The 23,208-nt window shown below is 48.0% G+C and overlaps 2 protein-coding genes and 1 long non-coding RNA gene across 3 annotated transcripts; 2 read left to right on the top strand and 1 right to left on the bottom strand.

Moving 5' to 3' along the window:
* Positions 1–1,015: 1,015 nt before the first annotated feature.
* LOC120651543 lies at positions 1,016–2,371 on the bottom strand. The gene is made up of 2 exons (XR_005666223.1): positions 1,954–2,371; positions 1,016–1,778 (listed from the first exon to the last, which is right to left on the bottom strand). It is a non-coding gene; the product is annotated as an uncharacterized LOC120651543 (long non-coding RNA).
* A 1,328-nt stretch (positions 2,372–3,699) lies between these two features.
* On the top strand, positions 3,700–5,118 carry LOC120651537. The gene is made up of 3 exons (XM_039929052.1): positions 3,700–4,136; positions 4,229–4,474; positions 4,574–5,118. The coding sequence occupies exons 1-3, from the start codon at positions 3,747–3,749 to the stop codon at positions 4,865–4,867; spliced, it is 930 nt and encodes a 309-aa protein (XP_039784986.1). The 5' UTR covers positions 3,700–3,746; the 3' UTR covers positions 4,868–5,118.
* A 2,118-nt stretch (positions 5,119–7,236) lies between these two features.
* On the top strand, positions 7,237–7,993 carry LOC120651533 (basic blue protein-like). The gene is made up of 2 exons (XM_039929037.1): positions 7,237–7,521; positions 7,644–7,993. Exons 1-2 carry the CDS (start codon positions 7,338–7,340, stop codon positions 7,844–7,846), a joined length of 387 nt encoding a protein of 128 aa, XP_039784971.1. The 5' UTR covers positions 7,237–7,337; the 3' UTR covers positions 7,847–7,993.
* Positions 7,994–23,208: the final 15,215 nt, after the last annotated feature.

The raw sequence follows: 23,208 nt of genomic DNA, 5'->3' as shown, positions 1-23,208 counted from the left end.
AGTTTGCTCGGAGAAGAAGAAAGACCGTGGCGCGTGCAAAGCAAAGGAAACCGGGTGCGGCTGGGTTCGGCCTGGCGCGAGACAGGGGGGATGGATGGTGGGCTCGGGTACGGAATAACTATATTTTACTATATTTTAAAAGTCAACATTTTGGATGAGCTATCACAATATTTTAAATATGTTTTTTCAACATTTTCATACCAATGTTGAACTAGATTATTGAAAATGTTGAACTTAATTTAAAGGAATATTGAGTCTAGTATTTAAAATGTTAACTACATTAGTTTAATATTTGAATATATGAGGCAACTTTAGTAAATATAAGAAATTGGTACACATATTTGACGAGAAAGAATTGAAAGTGCACTTGCACATTGGTTTAATGTGCCGTTGGCATGCTGCTGCCCCTGTCCTTACATTGCAGGAGGACGGAGGGATATATAAATTACATTCCTTTCACATTTGCAAGTACGCATTTCTTCCATCGGAAGGAAAATTTATGTGATGTTTTCATAGGGTTCTATTATAAAACATACTCTACTTCTCCTTGGTACGTAATTATTCCCTCCACTTTTTTTGATAGCTATATTTCAAAAACTCAAATGTTCATAAATGATAGCTATATTTGCTACTGACATGAGTTGTGGCAATAAATATCACTAGCAAAGACGACCAACAAAAAAGTATGTGTTGCATTTATTATATGATAAGTAAGATTATTTTTTTTGGTTATTGTGTCAAGGTGAAATATAGCTATCAAAAGAGAATGGAGGGAGTATTAGAAAATAGAAACTATTTGTGTCTACAAATCTGAACCATAATTATTTTTTTTTAGACAAAATCAGAACCATAATTTTGAGTGGTTTAATCCAACTATTGATTTTATACTCAAGCGCAAAATAAGGATGATCGTCAAGCATGTATTGAATGTAGACATTTTCAAGTTAATAGTTACTCCACATGGTAGTACAGTCATTTGGAAGCGCCCTTGGTCTATGTTCGAGACGACATAAACAAGAATGCAAATATACATCAGTCTAGACAGAGTTAGTCTTAATAAGCTACCAACTACAGGAGATATGCATGAGCTAATTAGTTTCTTAAGAGTAGGGAGCGTTACTTTATTTTCCTTTACAAATAATAACCCCTAATACAACGTAAATTTTAGTGAATTCTAATAAACTACTACCAATCTAAGCACACGAGATCGGGGTAATATCTTGAGATAAGCCGTCACTACTTCTCCTTTGATACATACCCCACAAATTTTAAGGAATTCTTAATTGTGAGCTCCAGATTAGGCATGCAAATCCATTAATTCCAGACCCTCCAACTAGATCCTATTTATACCCCCAAAATAACCCCATGTCCGACCAAACTCGCACCAAATAAACCACAAGCTAGCACTAGGGAATAAATCTCAGGAAGCAACACTATGGCAACCAGCAGAGCGGCATCTTTTGCTCTCTGCATTCTCCTCCTCACACTCTGCTCAAGTTCGTTCGTCAATTTCTTGGCGCAGCATTGCTCACAATTTGTATGCGCTCGATCACTTCTGCATACTGACCTCAGCAATTTTTTCTATCACTCTGTGCAGATGCGGCAGAGGCTGAGTACCCAATGGATGCAAGCGCTACACCATACTGTGGCAGAAACTTCATCGCCAGCAAGGGCACCTGCGATGACACGAAGTGCTGGGGGCTCTGCCATGACAAGTACTTTAGGAATCCGAAGGTCACCCATGTGGGCGGCGCTTGCGAGACTCCGACATGTTGTCTCTGTGAGGTAGATTGTGAGTGAGATTAAATCAGTTAGCCAGCCCATTTACTGATGGTGCGTATTGACATGATGATGTGTGTAACTCAGAAATAAAGATTTTTTTTCCTAGAGAAGAAATAAAAACATGTTTGCTCATGGTTGGTTTAGATTTTTTTTTTTTTGAAAAAGCTATACCATACTCTGGCATTTTGGAGAGCTCCCACACCCTAATTTCATTTCTCCTCCTCTTGCCTTGCCTTGTTCTCCATCTCCGGTGAGATTTATGGTTTAGAGTTGGGGGTTGGGGTTAGGGCTGTGGTGAGCTTCTCCATTGCCGATCTTAGAGGAAGCCCGGGGTGGTAGGTCAGTCCAAAGGAAGGTGGCGGGCACAGGGCAGTGAGGCCGGCAACACGGGCGGCGGAGGAGGCTGGTTGGGCCAAGCCGGATCGGAGGCGATGACGGCTATAGCGGTGGCGGCGGTGGCGGGAGGGGCAGGTGGAGAAGCCGCGGGTACGAGAGAGTCGCGCTGGAGCCCCACACCGGTGGCAGCCCGCGCGGGGCTCCAGTGCGACCCTTTCGCGCCCGCGGCTTGGGAGGTGGTGTGCGAGGATAAGGTGCTGACTCGAAGAACAAGATGCTCCAGAAAGAAGACCAACAAGTGTTTATTTGTAGGCTAGCCCTTGTACTTCAAATATAGTTTCTAGCAAATACAAATATCCTCTTTGGTTGATAATAAATCAAGATCCCTTTTAAAAAAAACTTGAGATGTTATTGAAGTCAGGAAATATTTTACATTTCATTCCTTGTTTCAATGAAATGCCTGTAACATATTCTGATTATTTTTTATTATATAAAAGTTTTCTCTAGTTAATCAAAATGTTATTTTCCATTCAAGGTTTTTTATAAGAATCTTCCATTCAAGGTTGGATTCCAGTTCAAAACTTTTTCTTTTTAGGCCGTGTTTGGTTTACACCATAAATTTTTTTTCACAAAAAGACGAATGTATGCATGGAGTACTAAACGAAGTTTGTTTGCGAAATCTTTTCACGGATGAGTGTAACTTTTCGAGACGAATCTAATGAGCTAAGTTCCATTATGATTGGCTACAGTGATGCTGCAGTAACCACGCCTAATCATCCCCTGATCGTACGGTCAAAAGGCCTCATTATCTATAACAACTGCTACAGTACCATAGTTGTGGAGATGGTTTCGTAATTAGACTTTATCTAATATCTCTAATTAGTGGTCAAAGCATCGAAAAAATTTTATGAAATTTTTTTCAAAGCTATCCAAACACGGCCTTAGGGGGTGTTTAGTTGATGAGAATTTTTGGTACAAAGGTCACATCAAATGTTTGACCAAATGTCGGAAGAGATTTTCGGGCACTAATTAAAAAACTAATTTCAGAACTCGCTTGGAAACTGCGAGACGAATCTTTTGAGGTCTTTGACCGCATCATTAGCACATGTGGATTACTGTAGCACTTATAGCTAATCATACACTAATTAGTCTCATTAGCTATAGCAACTGCTATAGTACCATAGTTGTGGAGATGATTTCATAATTAACTTTATCTAATATCTCTAATTAGTGGTCAAAGTATCGAAAAATTTTTATGAATTTTTTTTCAAAGCTATCCAAACACAGCCTTAATAGTACAGCACACAAGTTAGGCGTTGAAAAAGCTGCAGCTAGCAGGCCAGCAGCCAAGTCGTCGTGTCGTCCTGCTGTACCCCTATCTGGAAGACTCTAGTCCAACTCCCATATTTTACTCAGCAAGAACAGCCATGCGTGTCCCTTCACCTGGCGCTGCATGCATGCTGCCACGTATCCGCCATGGCCGCCCCCTCGAGCCAGCTTAGCACGGCGACCCCGCGACCAAGGCCGTCTTCGTTCTCCTTGTATTGTATCCTCCCTCGCCGTCCCCCAGGGACTCTCACCTCCACTCCATTGCAGCTACCTGACTGGGAACTAGCACGCATGCAGCCATGGTGAAGCTGGCGACGGCGCGCGAGTGCCGCGCGTACAGCCTCGGCGCGGGGTCCGGCAGCGCGGCGTCGCGCAACCGGTGGGAGTACATCAACGCCGGCGTGTACGTGTTCGCGGCGGTCCTCCTGGTGGCCGGGTTCCTGGCGCAGCTCCTCCTCCTCGCGCCGTGGATCGGCCGGGCGGGCCTCGTGGCGATCGCGATCGGGCTCGCCGCTGTGCTGGCCGTCAACGCGCACGACCTCCTGGCGCACGCCGCTGGCGTCGACTACCGCCTCGGGGCGGCGGCCGCCCTCGACGCGCAGCTCGCGCTCGTCGAGCTCGCCGTCCCCGCCGTGCAGATCGCCGGCACCCTGCTCATGCTCCTCGCCGTCGTCTTCTTCGAGATCCAGGTTAGTTCATCGATATGCATGATTTCGGATCGGATCCTCTCAATCCAAGGTCTTGTTACGAAAGATTTATTAATTCGCTTGCCATCGTGCAGATGGAGAGAGGGTACCGCCACGGGCTGGCTCGGCACGGCCTGAACCTGCTGATCGCCGGGCCGGCGCTCTGGTGCCTGGGCTCCGTGCACAACATCTGCCAGGTGTACGAGCGCGCCAGCGGCCACGTCCAGCTCCTGCAGAAGGCCGTCCAGGTCCCGCTCCTGCTGGGGAGCACCCTCTTCCTCGTCGCCGGCGTCGTCAACCGCCACGACCGCCGCAGCCGCGCCGCCGCCTTCTCGCTACTGGTAACATTGATTGCATACATAATTCAGCTTCAGCAGTAGTGTGTCTTTCGCTAGTATCATACATAATTCAAGTGCTCTGGTCTCATGGTCTGGATGCAGGGGCGGAGCTGGGCGTGGTTCTGCCTGGCCGGGAGCCTGCTGTTCCTGGCCGGCGGCGTTCTGAACCTGCTCAAGGTGTTCAAGACGCAGCAGATGGGCGGGCGCGGCATGGAGAAGCTGCGCGGCGGCGCGCAGGAGCGGCTCGCCATGGAGAGGGAGGGCAAGGTGCCGCTCATCCTCGAGCCCGGCGGCGGGCGGCGGGGGGCCCGCGACGTCCCGGGCGCCGTGGCCGTGCCGCCGCCGCCGCCGCCGCACGGGTCCTACAAGGACGCGCTCGTCAGCAGCGCCAGCTAGGAGCGAACGAACGGCAGATCGATCGATGGGCAATGGCATCAGGCGCCATGGGTGAGTGTCGACGGGAATAAAAGCAGGACGAGAAGATGCCGGCAGGATGATGATTTTCTGGATTTCGCCATGTAAATTTTCTAGATTTACGACATCGAACTGTACTGGTACTTCCAAATTGTGATGGATCGTCACGGATGGTTGAACTCCAGGCTTTACTACTGCTGTGGATACGTACGTGTTTATATATATATATGCAAATAAAAACCGGCATGTGGATGCATCTGACAAATTCCGATAGATTTACCAGAGTTTTAGTGAAGTAGCCGCTGTTTAATTTCTTCTTCTCGCTTCACCAGACGTGAAGAGAACTTCAACAGTTCATTCATGAATGTTCCCCCCCTGTTTTTCGTATGTTTAATTTGGATGGATGGCCGGGACAGGACGACTGGCACTTCACTTGCAACTGAATCTTGAGAGCGCTTCGATGTCTAGAAACAACATTTCACACTGGAGTGGACATTTTTGGCAGCAGGGCCACAAAAATATGATAAACTCTGCATCGGCTGGGCTACGTTCAGCCGGCTGGGCTGATTCCGGCTGCCTGCAGCCACCAATATATGGCGCGGTATAAATTGGTGATCTTTTAGTGTACCTGCAACACTATTTAGTTTAAATATTTATACTAATACTTTAAATTAAGTTTCCATTTTTAAGAAATAGTATAATATTTAAATTAATAGTATTTTAAATTAAAGAGACTTGAAGATGCACGTAAAGGTCACCATGCCAGCCAAAGCCCAAAAGTCAATCAAATAAGGGTGTTGTGGTCGAACTGCTTTTAGGAAAACAGCTTTTCTATAGTTCAGTTTTCACAGTAGGAGAGGGGGTGTTGTGTGAGATCCATATGTTCGCGAAAATTACCCACCTACCATCGGTTACATATGGAGCATAACGTTTCGTTCTTTCTATTTTTTCCTTCTCCGTCACTTGCTTCTCCGGCGAGCATAGTCGATCACACAGGCGCCGGGCGTGGCTGCTTCCCTCCCACCCATGCGTCCTCCTCCTCCCAGCCTCCATCCTCCCCTTGTTTCATGGAGTCATCCATTGTGGGAGAGGCGAGGGAGCGGCTCCGGGCGAGCTTCACGTCGGGGAGAACGAGGCTTGGCAAGATCTGCTCCGCCGCGGGCTCCGGTGCGTTCGGGCAGCCAGTGGCTCCTCCGCCGCAGGCCGCCGGCGCGTGCCGGCCACTACCAGCGTAGGTGAGGTAGGGAGAGAGAGGGAGAGAACCGCGTGGGAGGAAGAAGAAGAAGCACATGACAAGTGGGGCCCGCTCGCCATTGAGAGAGGGAAAGAGTTAGTGGAGGAGGGATTTGGATGACACGTGAGTCTTCTAAGAAAGCCACAACTACCCAACCAAACGGTTTTCGACGTTCTCACAGCCCACTACTCACAGTAGTTTTTCTATAACTCACAATAGCTTTTTCTAAAAGCCATAGCTCTACCAAACACACCCTTATACTCCTACACCCCGAATGCTGGCTGCGGCTCCTGCTGCAGCGGTACCTGCGGCGCAGCCACAACAAAAGCAGCCGAACTGTTTATTATTGATGTGGAGTGGTACCACTACTCATTAATCCCAAAGAAAGTTTTTAATTCATGCAAAAACAATAATAATTTGGTTGGTATTAATATAACCTCATAGAACTAGCAGAAATCTTAAGGAAAAAATTATAGTCCATGGAAGAACATTGATAAGATGATCGGTAAAAGGATAATAATCCCTCCGTTTCAAACTATAATAAGCATGATTTCGTTCCATCAAGATGAACCTTCAACAATTACACTGCATAATTTTGTAAAATAAAACGATTAATTATATCCAATACAAAACAAAATGCATACTTGTGAGTATAATTTTGCATAAACGAAGTATAATTTTGCCAACTACACATGCCTTGAAAAGTATAGGGAGCACAGAATACATCATACACTAGCAATAACTCCCTAAGCGAAACGTTCATTTGTTTAAGCAAAATCTATAAAGGATTATTAACAATATCCAGGATTATAAAACGGAACAGAAAGCCGTATATCCAGGATGCAAACCCAAAACTATGATCTTCATTAATGCGAGTCCATCCATATAAGCTCTCCATACCATTAACAATATCCAAAGAATCCTTAAAAAAAACAATATCCAAAGAAAGGCTTCTAAATCTAGCCATAAATTCTAGTAAACCAAGGCTTGTATTTGTGTAGCGAATTAGGAAGGATTTAATCAATAAGTCGATTATATATCCGCAGTGCCGGCCACTGGATGCGGCTATAAAAAAGCGAAGAAGCCTCACTCCCTCACCCAACACAGGCCATCTCAACAAGAAGAGCCTCATCAGTCGTCACCCTTGAAAGATTCTCGTGATCCTTAGTACTAGCACTACAATCTCTCGTTGTGACAAATTAAACAATAGAGGCATCAATGGCACGGGGAAGCGTCAGTGGCAGCAGCGTCATGCTTGTGCTGCTTCTCGGCGTCGTCAGCACGGCGCCGGCGGTCGTCCTCGGCGGCGGCCAGGAGTGGGTCGTCGGCGACAACAATGGCTGGAGCTTCGGCGTCGCCGGCTGGGAGAATGGCAAGGTCATCCACGCCGGCGATGTACTGGGTGAGCTGCTGAGAAATGATGCTTATGTCGATCGAGCTGAACGCTGAGCTAATTCCATCGATCTGATCTGGTGCGTGCTGCGTTTTTTTATTTTTATTTTTATTTTTTGACTGATGATGCAGTGTTCAAGTACGACCAGACGGCGCACGACGTGGTGGAGGTGGACGAGGCCGCGTACAACGCGTGCACGGTGCCCGTCGGCGGCGACGCGGCGCGCAACTCCGGCAACGACCGCGTCGTGGTCCGCGCCGGCAAGAGCTTCTTCGTCTGCAGCCTGCCGGGGCACTGCGCCAACGGCATGAAGATCGCCATCACCGCCGCCTGATTGATTAACGGGACTGGACAATGCAACTCAGATCATCGATAGGAGAAATAAAAAAAAGCCATCTTGGCTATGATGCGGCATGCGTAGTGTGTTCTGACGTCAGTGGCGTGTGGCATCGATGCATGACATATAAAAAAAAATTGATCTCGAAGGCAATGTCGATGTTGTGATTTGTGAATGCTAGACTCGTGTGTATCGACGCGCAAATTCGTAGTGATGCGTTGTTTGGGTGATGGAGACGCTGTTTGGTCCAGCCAGCCCACCAACACATGCACACCATCCACTCCGGCCCTGCCTTGCTTGCAGCCCATCATCAGTGGTAGAGCTGGCAGAGTCACTGAATTGCTTGCAGCCCATGTCTAGCGTCTCGCGGTCTTGTGTCGCGGAAAAAGCTTTTTCGGCGCTCTGGAATACAAGAGCGTAGACATTGATGATGATGACTGGCACAATGTCTAGCCATAAATACATAATATGATAAGTTAACCATTGCCAAGGATTATAAATTAATTGAATCAGTTTTTGTTATGTAGTAAATATAGACTGAGGAATGTGGAGTACTCACTCCAGGTTGTGATGAGTGAATTATCAACCGTGCGGTGTGATCGTGTGCTTGGTCTTTGGTTGCAGGTACACGGGCGTCGAGTGTCGACGGAGAACTGCCGTGGAGGTGCTGTGGCCGATGGACCGTGCGGTGGACGGCGATGAAGGGCAGCCGGGACCGAAGCTCGGGCCGGGCGGCAGCTGTGGCGTCCACTCCTGGATCGAGGGCTCAAGCGCCGATGGAAGGCGGGTTTCTTGGTTTGCGCCACAAAACCAAGCTGGCGGACGGCAGTTAAAGACGCCAAATCGTGGAGGCACAGGCGTCGGTCTCGGGACTGGCGGAGGAACGGGCGTCGACGACGTCTAGGGCCTCGCTGCGGGCGAGGAGGTGACAGGCGTCGGGCGGCGTCTAGGGCCGTCAAGAGGCCGAGGCGGGAACGGCGTCCAGGGCCACGGCGTGGAGGCGGGAATCTCCCCGCGCGTGGAGTTTTTACGGTTTTCTCAAAACCGGCCACCTACCCGGGTTTCGCGGACCCTTCAAAACCGCGGACCGGATCTTCATCTACGTGGCGGCATCGCGGAGAAGACTTCGATTTGAAGAAAGAACCTCGGCCGTCGGATGAGATCATGTAGATATTTCCGGTTTAGCCCCTACGGGCGTTTTAGTCTCTAGTTTAATTCTAAGGGTATTTTGGACCTCTGCGTGGGCACCATAAATACCCCCTCACTCCCTCTCTCTCTCTGCCTGGCACCCAGACAAGCCGCCCCTCCCCCTGGCGTCTCCTCTTCCTCCTCCCTGTTCTTCTCCTCCCCTTCATAGGAGTAGATTTTAGGGCTATGGTTCTTGAGACTTTGTACTAGGATTGATTGGGAAAGGAGGCCCTATCCTCCTCGTGCCCTCCAGGTTTTTGATTTCGAATCAATTCCATACTTTGTGTGTTTGTCTTTGTGTTGATTTTCGTTTCCGCTTTGATTGTTCTCGAGCACAAGTTTGTAGTGATTCTTTGAGCACCTTGTAGTGAATCCATACTCTCTTGCCTAGTGCAAAACCCGTGGGATTCACGATCTCGTTTAATTTGACGTTCTTGAGCTTTTCACAAAACCCCGCTCTTGCTTCGATTTACTTCGATTCCTCTTTATTCGTGAGGAATTTCGTTGAAATCTTTTGGGAATGTGTCCTCGAAGTCATCATCTTCATCTCCAAAAAATTTGAGCTCCTTTGGACTTGATTTGATCCTCCAATCATCAAGTTTTCCAAAGGTTGCGGGCTGAAAAAGCAGTTCTGCGCTCGGGAAGAATTTTCCTTATCACCAGTTGAACCGACGCTCTTCAATGGATCAACCGGTGTGTTCTTAGGGTTTTGGGGGTTTTCGCTTGGTTGCACCGGTGCATTCTCTCTCTAGTGCATCGGATCAACCGGTGAAGCTTTACCAGAGGCCTCTTAGCGTCAGTTTATCCGGCGTTCGGTGTGATACGTTTTGTTGCGTCTCTGGACAACTGCACCGACGTTGGTGATTCGATTTCATCGGTTTAACCGGCGTTCACAACGTCCATTTTGTGGTGCCTCTGGACAACTGCACCGACGTTGGAGTTCTATTCGCCAGTTTAACCGGTGTTGTCTTTTTCAGGTGCCGACTCTGCTGCACCAATTAAACCGACGTGTGATCTTGTGATCACGCCGGTTTAATCGGTGTTCAATATACCGTGCTGTTTTCGCTGTTTTGTCGCCGTATGCTTTTGCAGTTTTTCTTGTGCTGTTCCTAGGGCTTTGGCTAGTTGCTAGCTGTTCCATAGCTAGTCTAGCTTGTTCTAGAGGTAGAGGGTTTGTGGTGCGCACTTGGGATATAGACCGTACTTCTGCTTTGACGAAAGTTTTGTATTGGCTTCCATTCACCCCCACTCTGATCGCCTTTTCGGTCACTCAATTGGTATTAGAGCCTGGTTAAGGTTTTCATTACCCTAACCGGTTCGAAAACAACTTGGCGACCATGGCAAGTCTTGGTAAGATCCCTGTGTTTACCGGCGAGGACTATGCCTACTGGAAGGTTCGCATGCGGGCTTTCTTGCAGAGGTTGGGAGCCGAGGTTTGGGATATAACTAAGAACCAGGCTTACGAGGTGCTTGCCGTTCGGGTCACTCCTCTTCAAGTGACCGAGCACGAGGCTAACGCCAAGTCTATCAATGCCTTGTTCGCTGGCGTTTCTCGAGCGGAGTTCTCACGCGTCCAGGGTTTTTAGGAAGCCCACAAGGTTTGGACGTGTCTTGAGAACTACCATGAGGGCACACCTCAAGTTAAGGCTAGACTTTTCGAGACTCACCGGCGTGAATATGAGAACTTCACACAGGGGCTGGGTGAGAGCATTGGCGACTTGTTCAGTCGGTTTCAATCGATTGTGAACAAAGTCAGTGCTAACAGATTTGCTGATGCCCTTGACTACACAGAACATGAGAAGGCTCTCAAGTTGCTCTACGCACTTGACCGCTCTGTGTGGGATCTCAAGGTGAACACGATCATCGAGTCTGCAGGCTATGAGACTCTGACCGTGAATGAGCTCTTCAGCAAGCTCAAATTCACTGAGGTGGATAACCAGACACGAGCCAAGCTCAATGGTGCCCCTCCTTCCAAGAGCATCGCTCTTGTGACTGGCCCAGGTGGATCGAGCTCTAATGCTAACTTTGCTCTTGGCTTTTCTCTTGCCTCTTTGCCTTCTGTTACAGATGAGCTGTTGGAGATGCTGGGCGACGACGACTTGTGCCTCCTCATCAGCAAGTTCCAGCGTATCTACCACAACAGGCAGAGGCGAAAGAACCCCGGGTGCTACCACTGCGGCGATCCGAATCACTTCGTCGCCGACTGCCCCAAGAAGTCCGGTGGTGGGCAGAACAACAACTTCGACTACTACCGCCACAGCGACCGCGATGAGGGAGGCTCCAAAAAGGAGCGTCGGCGCCACAAGCATCACAGCCGTGACCGGGACAAGGGAGGGCGCTTCGACAAGGAGTCGATCAAGAAGCGTTTGCAGTACAAGGCCAAGAAGCGGGAGAAGGCTTTCTTGGCGCAGCTCAGCGAGCTTGACAAGAGCTACGACACCGACCGCTCTTCTTCATCGACCTCCGACGACGATGACAAGGAAGCCACCGGCTTCATCGGCCTTTGCTTGGCGGCCGGTCAGCGCAAGAGTTTCTACACCATGGCGGGTGAGGCCAATGGTGCTCGTGCGTCTCCAGGTGGACATGCTACACCGACGCATGATGACTCTTCTCTTGGATCCGAGAGTGATTCAGAGGTAAACTCCACTATCGACCTGCTTGATATTGAGGTTAGGGAGTTGTACGCCGCTCTCGACAATCAGAAAAAGCTGCTTAAGGAAGCAGCTAGAGAGCGTAAGCGGCTTAGGGCTGAGCTGGCTTGTGCTAGAGAGAAATCTGGTGAGGATGAGTGCGCTGGCTGCATATCTCACATGAATGATCTTGTTGCTCTCCGTGCCAAGCATGATGAGAACGTAGCGAACTTGGATGTTGCCAAGATCTCGCTGGCTGACGTGTCTCACGAGCTAGCTAGGGCCAAGCATGAGCTTGAACTGGCCAAAGACGCTCCTATCGTTAGCGATGTGCTTGAATGTGATGAGTGCTCCATCTTTAAGTCCAATCTAGCTTCTTTGCAGTCTAAGTTTGCTACTGTTGTGTGTGAGCTAGAGGAGCTTAGGTCTAGGCCTGTTCTGCTTGGTGCTTGTAAGCTTTGTCCCACGCTTAGGTCGGAGCTAGATGAGAAGAACGTCTTGATTAAGTCTTTAGGGAAGACTAAGGTCGGGGAGTCTAGCTCACCTATTGATTGCCATGTTTGCCCTGGTCTGATTTCTGATTTGGATAATCTTGCGGTAGAGAAAGCCAACTTGGAGAATGAGAACACATATCTTAGGGCATTTCTTAGTTGGGTTTCTAGTAGTGAGCCGCAGTTGGGCATGATGATCAAGCAGTTTAAGCGTGATGATGGGTTTGGGGTCGGTTACACCTACACGAAGTCAAACTTTGACATGCTGTATGGTAATATCGGCAAGGCTGTTGGAGTTCCAAGTGCTCTAAACACTGCTAGTACAAGCACACAGCCTTCACTTGTTGACCCCGTGGATGGTGTGCTGAAAGAACCACAAAAAGCACCTCCACAGAAGCAGGTTTGGGTTCCAAAGCCCAATGAGCTGAGGAATCCCCTCGATATGCTCCCTGCTGCCACAGCCCAAGTTGCCCAGAAGAATGGGGCTGCTCCTTCCCATCCAAAGGCGGGGCCTCCACCTCCCAAGAGAGAGGTGTGGTACCACTGCGAGTACTGTCACAGAGACGGTCACTTGGACGACTTTTGCTTCAGGAGGAAGCAGGCTATGAGGCGTGAGCAGGAGAGACATAACTCGGACATATACTCTGCTCGAGTGCATGGTCCTCCTCGGCGTGGTGGTAGGCAAGATGCTAGGGCGCGCCGTGTAGGTGGAGGACAGGGAGACGGTGGTGATTACCGTGCTCCAGCGGGTGGTCGCTTTGCCGTTCGTGCTCCTGGTCGTCCTCAGTACGGCTATGGACCACGGGACCGAGGCTTTGGAGGAGGTTACGAGACACCACGCTTTCCTCGCGTGGTGGTCGTCAGCCTCGCAGTAGACGGGACGGGGGATATGCTTTGCCTGATTTTGCTAACCCTTCTGTAGAGCAAATGACTCGACACTAGTTTGCTTCACACTTTGCTAACCCCAGTGTTGAGACATTTGCTCACCCTTTGTCTCGCTACTGATGTGCAGGCCGGAGGCTTGGAGAACAGGTGGATCATGGACTCTAGTTGTTCGCGCCATATGACCGGGAATGACAAGTGGTTCTCCAGCCTCACCCCTGTAGCGAAAATGACCTCTCATGCCACATTTCATTATAATGTTTTGGTGATTGATATAGACAACACAACACTTGGACTAATATGATTGTTAAGATGACCATTCTCAGGCTTTTAGGTTGAAGTGATGACAAAGAGAAGATAGGCGTAGCTAGGCCCGAAGGTCCAGGGGTCGAGGGGGAGCCGCCCCTCGCAGGTCTCAGGGCAGCGCCCTGAAACCTCTTCGGTCCAAAGGACAAAGAATTGAAGAGACCGTGAAGAAATCAAGTAAAAACAAACAAGACAGAGACATTTTGCTATCACCGGTTAAACCGATGATGAGCAAATTGTACTCACTGGTGCAATGAACCCAGAAGCTGAGGCTAGGGTTTTGCGTCGGTTGAACCGACAATGAAGATATTGAATATGTTGGTGCAACGGCAGAAGAAGACCAAGGGAAATGCATACATCGGTTGTACCGATGATACACCGGTCAATTATGTCGGTGTAGTTGTCCAGAGAGTTGGTTTTCGGGAACTCTGGGATAGTTACATGCACCGGTAAAACCGGCGATGAAGATACATTCACCGGTTGATTACGTCGGTTGATTAAGGTAGCCGTTAAAGTATAACGGCTAGTTGGAAAAAGGTGCTCACCGGTTAAACCGGTGATGACACAAAGTGGATCATCGGTTTAACTGGTGATAGCGCTTTTTGTCAGCCACTTTTCCAACGGCTCTTTTGGGGTGTGTGGGCTATATATACCCCCCAAGGCCGGTTGCTGCATATGGTTGGACACCAGAAAAGTTGAAGGAAGTTTTGCCCAAGCAAACTAACATCTCCAACCATCCTAGCAAAGCTTAGTGTCATATCTAACTTGTGAGAAGCTTTGAGAGAGTGCTTTGTGCACTTGTATAGGGATTAGTTCTTGCGAGAGCTCCCTTGAGCAAAGTCTTGCTGCGGCAAGCAATCGTGTACTCGTCGTGTGACCCTTCGACTTGGTGTGGGGAGGCAACGACACTTTGTGCGGGGAAGGAGACCCCTCTTGGTGAGAAGCTCCAATAGTGAAGACGGTGCCGTTGGTGGCGCTTTGAGAGAGACGGTGGCGGTGGCCTTGTCTTGGTGACTTGGCGCCACTTAGCCTTTGCTTGCCGGAAGCCTTGGTGGCGAACGCAAGACGGTGATCAAGCGAAGAGACTTGGCATCACATTTGTTCGTGTTGGACAAGTGGCCATGGACGTAGGGAGGGACTTGGTGTCCTAACCGAACCACGTTAAATCATGTGTCTTGGTGTCTTCACGGGAGTTTGTATATTCTCTCCCTTACCTCTTTACTTACCGTATTACATTTCCGCATTTGCTCTATCTTGCGTGTCTTTACTTTCCTAGTTAGTTTGATTAGGATTGGCTATAGGTTGCAAGTCTTTTAGGGGTAAGTAGAGAGTAGCAAAGATAAACCTTAGTCATAACTAGCATGTGTAAGACGTGTTAGGTTTATCTTATGTAAATAGATTGAGCCCTAGGATAGAAAGCGATTAGCGACCCTATTCACCCCTCCCCCTCTAGGGTCGGACACCCCGGTGATCCTTACAACCCCGATGCGCTCAAAGAAGTACATTGTGTTTGAGGACAATGGAAGAGGAAAGGTACGTGGAATTGGCGCTGTTCGTGTTTCCGATCGCTTTACCCTGAGAGAAGTTGCTTTGGTTTTGAACCTTGGGTTCAATTTGCTCTCTGTTTCGCAACTTCTTGATGAGGGGTTTGAAGTTCGCTTCAAGGAGCGTGGTTCTCGTGTTTTAGATTCCATAGGAGATTTGGTTTGCCGGATTTTACCTCTCGATCGGGTTTTCTTGGTTGACTTCTCTGGAACTTCTCTTGGTCCTCCTTGTTGCTTGTTGGCTGGTCCTTCTTCTGATTTGTGGAAGTGGCATAGGAGACTTGGACATTTGAGTTTTGACTTGTTGTCGAGACTTAGCTCACTTGGCCTGATCCGAGGGTTGCCCAAATTGAAGTTTGAAAAGGATCTTGTTTGCCACCCGTGTCGCCACGGGAAGATGGTTACTACCTCACATCCGCCGATTAATCAAGTGATGACCACTCATCCTGGAGAGTTGCTACACATGGACACAGTTGGTCCTTCTCGGGTGATGTCGGTTGGTGGGAAGTGGTACATTCTTGTGATCGTGGATGACTTTTCTCGCTATTCTTGGGTCTTTTTCCTGAGAACCAAGGATGAGGCTTTTGAGTTTGTTCGAGACTTGATCTTGAGGTTGAAAAATGAGCTACCCCATGCCATGAGAGCGATTCGCAATGACAATGGTACAGAATTAAAAAATGCTCGTTTTGACACCTTTTGCAGTGATCAAGGTCTTGAACACCAGTATTCTTCCCCGTACACTCCACAGCAGAATGGGGTTGTAGAGCGGAAGAATCAGACGCTGGTTGAGATGGCTAGGACGATGCTCGATGAGCATAGGACTCCTAGAAAGTACTGGGTGAGGCGGTTAATACCGCTTGTTATGTGTCCAATCGTATTTTCTTGCGTGCTTTCAGGCACAAGACTTCTTATGAGTTGCGATTTGGACGCCAGCCCCGTGTTGACCATCTCAGAGTGTTCGGTTACCGATGTTTTGTGCTGAAGGAAGGAAATCTTGATAAGTTTGGGTCTCGATCATCTGATGGCATTTTTATCGGTTACGCTTCTCACTCTAGAGCTTACCGTGTGCTGATTATTGATACTAACATCGTCAGAGAGACTTGTGAAGTCACTTTCGACGAGACTGCACCGTGCAATTCTTCTGTCTTTGAGGTTGCATGAGATGATGAGCTCGGCACCCCCATCTTTGAAGATGAGGAGGAAGAAGCTGCAGAGGGTGATGCTGTGGCTACCACGCGTGCTGTGGACCCAGCCGCCTCCACCACGAGCTCAGACGATGATGACGGCCCCGACCCGACTACATCCACTTCCCGGGGACCGATCGAGCAGGTGACTCGACCTTCACCAGCTGCACCTAAGGAGACACTAGTTTTGGTTGAGGAGGAGGCGACTTCGATAAGGAAAGCACCGCGACACATTCAGCGTCGTCATCCACCTCAACAGATGCTAGGTAACCTCAACGAGCGAGTCACAAGGTCTAAGGTAACATGTATCGCTGGCTTTGCTCATTCGGCGTTTGTTTCTTCTTTTGAGCCCAAAGATGTTGGACACGCACTTTCTCACTCCAATTGGGTCAATGCCATGCATGAGAACTCGAAATTTTTGAAAGAAATCAGGTTTGGGTTTTGGTTGAGCCTCCGCCTGCTTGTAACCCCATTGGAACCAAGTGGGTTTTCAAGAACAAGCAAGGTGAAGATGGGTTGGTAGTGCGGAACAAGGCTCGACTTGTAGCCCAGGGTTTTTGCCAAAAGGAAGGGATAGATTATGAGGAAATTTTTGCCCCGGTAGCACGCTTAGAAGCGATTCGAATTTTTCTTGCTTTTGCTGCTTCCAAGGGTTTTAAAGTTTCCAAATGGATGTGAAATCTGCCTTCTTAAATGATTTTATTGAAGAGGAAGTTTATGTGAAACAACCCCCTGGTTTTGAAAATCCCAAGTTTCCAAACCGAGTTTACAAACTTCAGAAAGCTCTTTACGGTTTGAAACAGGCGCCTAGAGCTTGGTACGATAGGCTTAAAATTTTCTTGCTTGCTCAAGGTTTTAAAATGGGATGTGTTGATAAAACTTTGTTCCTCATGCGCTCTGGCTCTGACTTTTTGTTGGTTCAGATTTACGTGGATGATATCATCTTTGGTGGCTCTTCTCACGCTCTTGTTTCTAAGTTTTCTGAGCAGATGTCCAGGGAGTTCGAGATGAGCATGATGGGTGAGCTGTAGTTCTTCCTCGGGCTGCAGATCAAGCAAACTTCCCTGGGCACGTTCGTCCATCAAGACAAGTACACCAAGGACTTGCTGCGGAAGTTCGATATGAGTGACTTATCTCCTCAGCCGACTCCGATCAGCACATCGACGGCGCTTGATGTGGACTTGGACGGCGACGCGGTGGACCAGAAGGAGTACAGGAGCATGATCGGCTCCCTCCAGTACCTAACGACGACGCCTCTGTGCGCGGTATCAGGCTTCGCCGCGCACCTCCCACAAGCAAGTGGTGAAACACATCTTCAGGTACCTTAAGTTCGCTCCTGAATTCGGTCTTTGGTATTCTGCGGATTCATCTCTTGTTTTGGTTGGTTTTTCGGATGCCGATTTTGGCGGGTGTCGGCTGGATCGCAAGTCGACTTCCGGCACTTGTCACATTCTCGGACCATCTTTGGTTTCGTGGTCCTCTCGCAAGCAAGCTAGTGTAGCGCTTTCTTCCACAGAAGCCGAATACGTTGCCGCTGCTAGCTGCTGCTCTCAGATTCTTTGGATGAAACAAACTTTGCAGGATTATGGGTTGAGCTTTGGTAGGGTTCCCATCTTTGTAGACGATATGTCTTCCATTTGCATTGCAAAGAACCCAGTGCTCCACTCCAGAACCAAACACATAGATATCAGGTTCCACTTCCTGCGAGATAACCATGAGAGAGGCCACATAGACATGATTCATGTACCATCCGAGAGGCAAACCGCAGATATCCTTACCAAACCACTTGAGCTTGAGACTTTTGCTCGCTTGCGAGGGGAGCTTGGGGTTTGTTACCCCTTTTAGTTGCTAGTTTTTCTTTGGTTAGCTTTGTAGGTCTTGGTTCTTTTTTTCTCTTCGTATTTCTAGTTTTGGTAGCTGCATTTTGCATTTGCATTGTACATTTCTGCATTTTGCATTGCATCACTTGCACTAGCATTCTTGTATACATTGCTATGACCTCCTGGTGCTTGCTAGTGTGAGTTTATAAATGTGATCATGTTCAGCTTGCTCTTCTGTGTATATTACATCCTCTGAGTATAGCTGCTTTTGTTTTGAAAATCTGAAATACATGTCACCCTGTCTTGGCTACTAGCATGTTAGGGCGTGTTGATACGCTTTGCTATCTTATTCATGCTAGTATAGCTTCTTGATACTTAACTTATTGCAATTCATCTTAGTTCAGCAATTCATACTTGACATGCTCTAAAATTGATAAAATTGCTTGAATTGTGCTTGATATGGACTGGAAAGATCCAGGTGGGATTGCTTGTCGCACTGATCGAGTTTTCGGGACGGCTCACTTTGCACTTGTGAGAACCCGGGCAAGGATGTGCATGACTGAAACGAGTGTCTTAAGCTTCTGATTGTCTTTGGCATAGGCTTGGCCTCGTTGCTAAGTAAAGCATGACAAGCTTTCAACCCCTGGCATTAATAATTGCTTGATATAAGTTGGTTGCATAATGGATGTTTGCAACATGTCTTGGATGATTTTGGCTCACCTGTATGAGTTTGATTAGCACTGATTTCCACTCCCTACATGTTAGTGCTAGATCATGGGTGATGCTTTTATTTCTGCTAAATTGAACTTGCTAAGCTCTAGACATGATCTGATATACCCTGTTGAGCTAGATGCATGTCTTGTTTATGGATGCACACGTGCTTGTGACTAGATGTTGCTCATATCCTTGTATCCCTGAATGCTTTCACTTACACCTCATGCATTGCATTCATTGCATAGCATATTTTCAGGGGGAGTCTCAGTTTCATGGGGAGCTTTAGGTCTGTTCAGCCTTGATGTGTGCATGTGCCAATAAGGGGGAGAAGTTTAGTGATCGAACAAGGGGAGAATTGTTTGATTTTTGAGAGAACCAAAAACTTATTGTGTACAGGGCTTTGAGAGTGCATACATGTGGTGAGAGTTGCACTGGTAATGGGGAAATGCATTTCAGTGGGAGTTTCTGCTTTGTTTAGCTCCTGGTTTCCTCTTTGCTTCTGGCATGACTGTGTCGAGCCCTGCCTCTGTCTTTGAGGAGTCATGTTTGTGTTTGATCGATTGCATCGAGTCGTTGCCCGTGTCTTAGGGAATCGATCTTTGATTGGTCAAGTGACTTGTTCTTGATTCTTTCGAGCTTTTGTCACTTGTTCAAGTTCTTCATCTTCTTTGTTCTTCTCGGTTTTTGCTTCTCTCTTAGTTTGTTTTTGTTTTGATTGTGGTGTGTTGACAATGCACTCATCAAGGGGGAGATTGAGGAATGTGGAGTACTCACTCCTGATTGTGATGAGTGAATTGTCAACCGTGCGGTGTGATCGTGTGCTTGGTCTTTGGTTGCATGTACACGGGCATCGAGTGTCGACGGAGAGCTGCCGTGGAGGTATTGTGGCCGATGGACCATGCGGTGGACGGCGGTGAAGGGCAGCCGGGACCGGAGCTCGGGCCGGGCGGCAGCTGTGGCGTCCACTCTTGGATCGAGGGCGCAAGCGCCGACGGAAGGTGGGTTTCTTGGTTTGCACCACAAAACCAAGCTGGCGGACGGCGGTTGAAGACGCCAAGTCATGGAGGCACGGGCGTCGGTGTCGGGACTGGCGGAGGAACGGGCGTCGACGGCGTCTAGGGCCTCGCTGCGGGTGAGGAGGTGACGGGCGTCGGGCGGTGTCTAGGGCCGTCAGGAGGCCGAGGCGGGAACGGCGTCCAGGGACACGGCGTGGAGGCGGGAATCTTCCCGCGCGTGGAGTTTTGGCGGTTTTCTCAAAACCGGCCACCTACCCGGGTTTCCCGGACCCTCCAAAACCGCGGACCGGATCTTCGTCTACGTGGCGGCATCGCGGAGAAGACTTCGATTCGAAAAAAGAACCTCGGCCGTCGGATGAGATCATGTAGATATTTCCGGTTTAGCCCCTACGGACGTTTTAGTCTCTAGTTTAAGTCTAAGGGTATTTTGGACCCCTGCGTGGGCACCATAAATACCCTCTCACCCCCTCACTCCCTCTCTCTCTACCTGGCACACAGACAAGCCGCCCCCTCCCCCTGGCGTCTCCGCTTCCTCCTCCCTGTTCTTCTCCTCCCCTTCATAGGAGTAGATTTTAGGGCTATGGTTCTTGAGACTTTGTACTAGGATTGATTGGGAAAGGAGGCCCTATCCTCCTCGTGCCCTCCGGGTTTTTGATTTCGAATCAATTCCATACTTTGTGTGCTTGTCTTTGCGTTGATTTTCGTTTCCGCTTTGATTGTTCTTGAGCACAAGTTTGTAGTGATTCTTTGAGCACCTTGTAGTGAATCCATACTCTCTTGCCTAGTGCAAAACCCGCGGGATTCATGCGCTCGTTTATTTTTGACGTTCTTGAGCTTTTCACAAAACCCCGCTCTTGCTCCGATTTCCTTCGATTCCTCTTTATTCATGAGGAATTTTGTTGAAATCTTTTGGGGATGTGTCCTCGAAGTCATCATCTTCATCTCCCCAAAATTTGAGCTCCTTTGGACTTGATTTGATCCTCCAATCATCAAGTTTTCCAAAGGTTGCGGGCTGAAAAAGCAGTTCTGCGCTCGGGAAGAATTTTCCTTATCACCGGTTGAACCAACGCTCGTCAATGGATCAACCGGTGTGTTCTTAGGGTTTTTGGGGTTTTCGCTTGGTTGCACCGGTGCATTCTCTCTCTAGTGCATCGGATCAACCGGTGAAGCTTTACCAGAGGCCTCTTAGCGTCGGTTTAACCGGCGTTCGGTGTGATACATTTTGTTGCCTCTCTGGACAACTGCACCGACGTTGGTGATTCGATTTCATCGGTTTAACCGGCGTTCACAACGTCCATTTTGTGGTGCCTCTGGACAACTGCACCGACGTTGGAGTTCTATTCGCCGGTTTAACCGGTGTTGTCTTTTTCAGCTGCCGGCTCTGCTGCACCAATTAAACTGACGTGTGATCTTGTGATCACGCCGTTTAACCGGTGTTCAGTATACCGTGCTGTTTTCACTGTTTTGTCGCCATATGCTTTTGCAGTTTTTCTTGTGCTGTTCCTAGGGCTTTGGCTAGTTGCTAGTTGCTCCATAGCTACTCTAGCTTGCTCTAGAGGTAGAGGGTTTGTGGTGCGCACTTGGGATATAGACCGTACTTCTGCTTTGGCGAAAGTTTTGTATCGGCTCCCATTCAGCCCCCCTCTGGTCGCCTTTTCGGTCCCTCACAGACGCCTGGTGAAAATACTTTTGTATCACACACGCAACCGATTGGGACGAACGACTAACAAATCAATGCATTAGCAATGCTGATAACATTGTTAATTTATTATATACTTTTGCACGTCAGGTAAGAAGAAGCACTTGATTGGTAGAGTAAGGGAGTGTTTGGCAAAGCTCACGGAGCTGATTCTCTGCTGAATCCAGGCCAAACATTCTTTTTTCAGAAAGAAGTGATTCTCTGCTAATTTTGCAAAGTGATTCTGCTGAATCCTGATTTTAAAAGTTTATGCTAGAGAATCGGAGAAAACCACTTTCAGTCGTAGAATCACTTTTCTTAAGGAATAAGAATTAAATGGAGCTCTACCAAACATTCCCTAAAATTTATTGGAAATTTTGGGGACACACATGATATTTAATAAATGTTCATGATTTTGGCGGTGAATGTACGTGGTCGAACTGTATTCTCATACCAAATGAATGCATTTACATAACTGGAGCCTCGAGGTGGAGAAGCATGAAGGTGCATGCTTAACCTTGAGCACAGAGTAAAGCTAAGCTCGATACAATGGAACCACGTGATGGAGAGATGGCATGCACGCTGCTGGCTACCCCAGGTAGTTAATTGAGAGGCTTTGCTTAACATTTGCCAATACAAAATTTTAGAAGAAAGATAGGGGTTGACGTCACTGCATACGCAATGGAACCGCCGTACCGGCCGTGTAAATTTTGGATGTTTGGGTTTCGGCAGGCTGAAAACCCGACAATAGAGTTGTTTTGGGCTGGCTCTGGCAGCCGAAATGGAGCCCAAACGAATTCGCATGGTCTCGTTCCGCCCCGGTCTTTCCGCTGGAACTTGATTACACGGTACAAAAAAGAAGTTCACTGTAACATCACCCAAAGAGTAAAAAGTAAATCAAGCTTGGTCTTCGCATGGATGCCAAGAAAAAAAAACACGATGGCGCCGATCGAGCGAGCACATGCACGCGCGTATACGTATGTTGTATGGAGAGAGCAGTAGTACGTACGTAGCTAATAGGCGTTGCTTAATTAGCTTGCCTAATTATCCTAGCCAATGCAAATCGACCATGCATGTTGCGCCAACGCACGAATTAAGTAGACACGAGCCTCCATCCATCGGCGCTGACGTCACTGCATACGCAATTCAACTACCGGACAAGCAAATTTGCGCGGTAGATCAGAGCGCCTTTCAACAGTCGGTGGACTTGATGGCTACATCAGAGCCGCTATACAAATATAGTATATTAAATTAAAAAAAACAAATATATAGTATACATATACATACATGTACACACATCTGCTGATGTATATATGTGTGCTTGTCGTATTAACTACTATGTACTATAGCGTGTAGCATTTGAACACAAGTCAGAGCAATCAAGCGTGCCTTCGTTTCGAAGCAAGCAAGGTAACATGTCACTCATGCAGCACTGAGAGTTGGAATATAAAATTTCTTCTGTCACGATCGAGCTAAGTCGGTCGTTTGAGTTGATACCGGCGGCCGTCTCCAATTTAGTACTTTTAACTTTTTTTTTGATCAAATTTAGTACTTTTAACTAGCAGTGTTTGCAACATGCATTCCTCCGTCGAAAATTCAAAATAAATGTTCGTTTAGAAAATTTGAGATATATTACTAGTATATTCATGTGACGGGGGGTATATATGCAAGGCTTATCTTTAATACACCATTCATGTAAAGAAAATACGAGAATTTTGCCGCTAGCAATCCAGCTCGTAGGAGCAGAACTGACACCATGCATGACAGAGCAGGAATAAGCAGCCATTATCAGTTCTAGCCTTCCACTAATCGGTTTGACTTTTCCGCGCGGCGCCACATGACTTCACAACAAGCAGGGCCCCACAGGCGCCCATGTGGGTCCCACAACTTGCCTTTTACAAATACC

This window comes from Panicum virgatum, chromosome 1K (assembly GCF_016808335.1).
Source record: "Panicum virgatum strain AP13 chromosome 1K, P.virgatum_v5, whole genome shotgun sequence".
Classification (NCBI taxonomy): domain Eukaryota; kingdom Viridiplantae; phylum Streptophyta; class Magnoliopsida; order Poales; family Poaceae; genus Panicum; species Panicum virgatum.
The sequence above is the reverse complement of the archived record's forward strand: the minus strand, read 5'-3'. Positions and strand labels throughout refer to the sequence as shown.

Excerpts from the sequence above, each read along its gene's own strand:
- LOC120651537 (XM_039929052.1), top strand. The coding sequence starts at position 3,747 with ATGGTGAAGCTGGCGACGGCGCGCGAGTGCCGCGCGTACAGCCTCGGC. Across the intron at positions 4,137-4,228 it reads TCGTCTTCTTCGAGATCCAG|ATGGAGAGAGGGTACCGCCA; the intron begins GTTAGTTCATCG and ends GCCATCGTGCAG. Across the intron at positions 4,475-4,573 it reads CCGCCGCCTTCTCGCTACTG|GGGCGGAGCTGGGCGTGGTT; the intron begins GTAACATTGATT and ends GTCTGGATGCAG.
- LOC120651533 (XM_039929037.1), top strand. The coding sequence starts at position 7,338 with ATGGCACGGGGAAGCGTCAGTGGCAGCAGCGTCATGCTTGTGCTGCTT. Across the intron at positions 7,522-7,643 it reads CCACGCCGGCGATGTACTGG|TGTTCAAGTACGACCAGACG; the intron begins GTGAGCTGCTGA and ends CTGATGATGCAG.